General features: G+C 39.8%; 1 protein-coding gene across 2 annotated transcripts; it reads right to left on the bottom strand.

Moving 5' to 3' along the window:
- Window positions 1–266: 266 nt before the first annotated feature.
- On the bottom strand, window positions 267–4,043 carry GP9 (glycoprotein IX platelet). 2 transcript variants are annotated; one of them, XM_005502808.3, is made up of 2 exons: window positions 3,919–4,043; window positions 267–1,554 (listed from the first exon to the last, which is right to left on the bottom strand). In XM_005502808.3, the coding sequence occupies exon 2, from the start codon at window positions 1,545–1,547 to the stop codon at window positions 963–965; it is 585 nt and encodes a 194-aa protein (XP_005502865.2). In that variant the 5' UTR covers window positions 1,548–1,554; window positions 3,919–4,043; the 3' UTR covers window positions 267–962. The 2 variants fall into 2 exon arrangements, with proteins under 2 accessions (XP_005502865.2, XP_013222549.1); XM_013367095.3 differs by having other exon boundaries at window positions 267–1,579; window positions 3,919–4,010.
- Between the last annotated feature and the right edge of the window lie 203 nt (window positions 4,044–4,246).

Below are 4,246 nucleotides of genomic sequence, written 5' to 3' on the forward strand. Positions count from 1 at the left end.
AAGAGAAGAGAAGAGAAGAGAAGAGAAGAGAAGAGAAGAGAAGAGAAGAGAAGAGAAGAGAAGAGAAGAGAAGAGAAGAGAAGAGAAGAGAAGAGAGAACATCCTCTTCAGAGCTGTTGCATAAAATCCGGTGTATCAGATGTCAGTAGTTAAAGTGGAAAACAAGCTCTGGAAATTTAATAGGATTTTAATCAGAAATATGTAGAACTGCAAGAGACATCAAACTTGGGTGAGTATGAATGTTGAATAAGCATTCATTATTTCAGTTTCATGTAGAACACTTTTTTATTGTTCACTCTCCAGGAAATTCAACAATATTTAAAATTATTTTTACCGATTATATTCTTATCACAGTCCGTCTTTAAACATATTCAACAAGGGATACAATGAGTGGCTAGCCTATGTAATCACAGCAGTTTTGCTGGCAGGAAACTCCTGAACCTGAGGAAGAGATGATTGAATTTGTTTGCACACAAGAACAGATCCTACCAGCGCCATTGGGACACTGTGAAGGGGTAACAAGTTGCAAACTCACACAGTGTCCAACTGAGAAAAGAATTGCTAAAACAGTACAATTGGTGTTCACCTCCATATATTAAAAATTGTAGGATCTGGGGATGTAAATCTTCTTGCTATAAGAGCTGAGAATTCAGTGGAAAAATGCTAAGTTAAATAATTTTTTAAAAATTTAGAAACTGCTTTTCACATGAGTAGACGGCAGCAGAATGAAACTTGCTTGTCAATACATTGCAAGGCTTATTTTTGAAAGGAAATTAAATTAAGCTTGCCTGAGGACCCAGATTTTGAGCCCTGGGATCTGTTTCTAGCATTGTTCACCATTAGAACTAGTGTGTCAGTGCATGTGCTTTTTTGTGGTAGAACAATTTGATGCTTCTGGTTAATCCAGTGGTAGCAAACAGCTCATGTGTCTTGTGGTTTTTGGAGGCACACTTTCCCGGGAGTCAGCGCCTGCAGTTGTATTGCCTTAGGTTTATCTGGCAGACCAGCTTTTTTGAGAATTTCAGAGCCCATGCTACTAAAATAAGTGTAATTATTACTCCAGCAATTAAAATGAGGTCTCGCCAGAAGAAGTCAAGACACTTGATTGGGAGGAACCTCTTACAAACCCCCAGCTCGTTCCCAGTCAGCTGCCTCAGGGGCTTCATCCTCAGTGGAGCCGGGCTCGCGCACCTGACGTTTGCAAGAGAGGCCGCGGAGATGTCTTCTAACCAGAGTTTCAGATACAGAATGTGACAGTCACAGTTCCAAGGGTTGTCAGACATCCTCACCTCCTCCAGGCCGCGCAGGCCATCCAGGGTGCCGGGAGGAACCCAGCTCAGGCTGTTGTTGTGCAGGTAAAGCCGCCTGGTGTGGAGCGGCAAGGCCGGCACTTCCCGCAGCTGCCGCGAGCTGCAGTCGATGTGCAGACCCTTCGATTCTCCCAGGGACCGACAGCGGCAGGGGGGAGGACAGACCTCAGCGTGGCTCGGCGGGAACAGCAACAACATGGCAAATCCCACAACGGTGACCAACTCCGTCTTGTTCATGCTTCGGCTACCCACGGAAGAAGAACAATAACCTAATAAGTATGATTCATTAGCATGTTGCTAAATGCAGAATTACAAGACAGCCAATTCTTTCTCAGGGTTACTTGTGGGGTTTAGGTTTTGGGAAGGAAATATTTAGTTTTCTATATTTCCCGCATCTTCCTGACGTTATGTAGAATAAATGCAACTGGGAGGGACCACAGTGAGATATTTTGTCTCTAGTTCATTGCTTTTCCCTCATAATTGTGCAACATACCCTGTTTGCCTGAAAATAAGACAGGGTCTTAGATTAGTTTTTGCTCCAAAAGATGTGTTAGGGCTTATTTTAAGGGGATGTCTTGTTTTTCCATGAACAACAGTCTACATTTATTCTTGAACAAAAAATCAACATTTATTCAAATATAGACATGTTACCACATTCTGGAACATCATCATAACTCTCCAAACGCTGAATTCCATTGTGAATTTCCAGTGGCTCTATTTCCTTTAGAACCACTGGCCCAAATTTCTCATGTCACGCAATAGCGCTTCCCTTAAACGCGCTTGTTTTGTCCACGTCTCCTGCTCGTAGCGCACGGGCAACACAACTGGCTGTTCTCTGTCAGGTCTCTGCTTTTCTTGGTGAAGGGTCTGTCTGTCCTGCTGCATTCGATTGCCAATTAATTTTACTTTTTTACATGTATAGCTGCCTGGACACTATTTAAACTGGCTTTTTAAATGAACTATAACTAGGGCTTGTTTTTGGAGGAGAGCTTATATTTCGCGCATCCTCAAAAATCCTGAAAAATCATGCTAGGGCTTATGTTTGCGGTAGGTCTTATTTTTGGGGAAACAGGGTACATTATTGTTCAAAGTTCTGGAACAGAATGTCACTGGGAGATGATAGTAAAATGAGGTTAGTTCTGATTTTCTAACTTTCAAAGGTCTAGTGTTAAAACTGTGTGATTAAATCAGTTTTTAAAATTGAGCTTAAGAGCTCGAATAATTTTAAATGTTAAAAATCTTCTTTCTGAGAGCATGAAGACTCTAATCAGGAAGATAGTATCTTCATGTGGCAAACAGTTCTCTTTTTTGCTGCTTTGTAGCTTCATGCATCTCTGAGAACATACAGTTTAAGATTTGGATGAATAGAGAATTGGAAATTTTACGTATCTGGTACTGCTTGTCTTCCAGTGCTTTGGGCTAGCAGGGAATTATCCCTTTGCTGTGTCCTTTCCATTGCTGTAGAGCAGATCCCACCAGCTTTCCATCTTGGTCTCTTCTATTGGCAGTTCAAAACCTCGAAACCTTCCTGTATTTCCTACTGCTTTGCTGCATTTAAAACCACAAAGCTAACCTTGGGACCAGGTTGGAATTCGAAATACAAAATCCCTTGCACAGGTTGGGGAATTTCCAATCTTGAAACTGCCTTTATTTTTAAATACATCCCACAAGTAAAATGTATTTTCTTACGATTTTTCTTCCTCCCCATCCCCCCTTCATTTGCAATAAGTAAGTATTGAAGCAAAAATATCTGACTGTATATTGCCTTCAACACTGTGTGGAGAATGGCAGATACTGTAAAACGTGTTGGGTTTTTATACACTATGCACTTAAAGGAAGTTCCTTTTTAAACTGAAGAAGATGGAAACGTTTGTATAAGTTTGTTTGCAGGCAAGTGTTAGAAGCACATTGACTATGAATTGAGAATTGGACTGGACAAAGCCTGAGAAATAACAAGCAAGTAGAACAGACCTATTAACAGCAACAAACGCAGAGGAAAAGAGGTTTTGACATACTAAGGCAATAAGAACCTTAAATTATACTCGTGTAGAATGGAATTTGGGAAAAAAAAATCTTCAAAATAATGTTTTCAGGTGTAGAACTGAAAAAAAGAAGATTTTTTCCCTCTAGGATGTTCTATTTAATGGAAACTAAAATGGTAGGAAAAATGATTGATTTTGTTTTAAATGAATTTACTTCCATTTACTTACAAGGATTATGCGATTAGCTTCTCAAAATGAAGTTAGACAGCTCTAGATTCCTATGTTTTAAATTGGATTAATGCTAACATTTCATCGCAGAGGAGCTGCAATATTAATCTAAACTATCTCCTATATCTTTGTTAGCAAGCAGTTAGTCTAAATATCTTTGATCTGAATTTAGATACTCATTTTTAAAAGAAACCTACTCGAGCCGTTTTTTCCAAAGTAGACATCTCCGAAGGACAGACCATGTCATCTGACTAAAAAAAGTTAAGCAATATCTATAGAAAAGACAGTCTCTTCTGATTTACTATATGCACAGCAAGAAATTCCAAATGAAATAAAAATAAGAACCACAGCCAAAATGCAGGAAGGGAGAGCTGTGGAACCGTCTGACTGGTACTTACCTCTGTTTCTTGGTTCTCGATTCCGTTCCCTGGCCGGTGAAGTGTTGCGGCACAGGCAGCAACTGGTGCTGGATTTTTGAAGAGTTAGGGGGAAATGTGGTCAAGCAGATGCAGAACAGGAAACCGTTCCCGTTGGAAGATGCTATATATGGTTGACATGTGTCACTGCATATTGTGCTTGGGGCAATTTTGTATTTTCTGTAGACAGGAGGAAATGCTTTTGAATATTGCTTTTTTTTTAATTGCTAATATATTTTTCCTATTAAAACTGACAATGTCTGGAAAACCTAAAATGACTGAAATCTAGTGGGTTTTCTTCCTTAGCTGT

The sequence above is a fragment of the Columba livia genome, chromosome 10 (genome assembly GCF_036013475.1).
Source record: "Columba livia isolate bColLiv1 breed racing homer chromosome 10, bColLiv1.pat.W.v2, whole genome shotgun sequence".
NCBI classification, from domain to species: Eukaryota; Metazoa; Chordata; class Aves; order Columbiformes; family Columbidae; genus Columba; species Columba livia.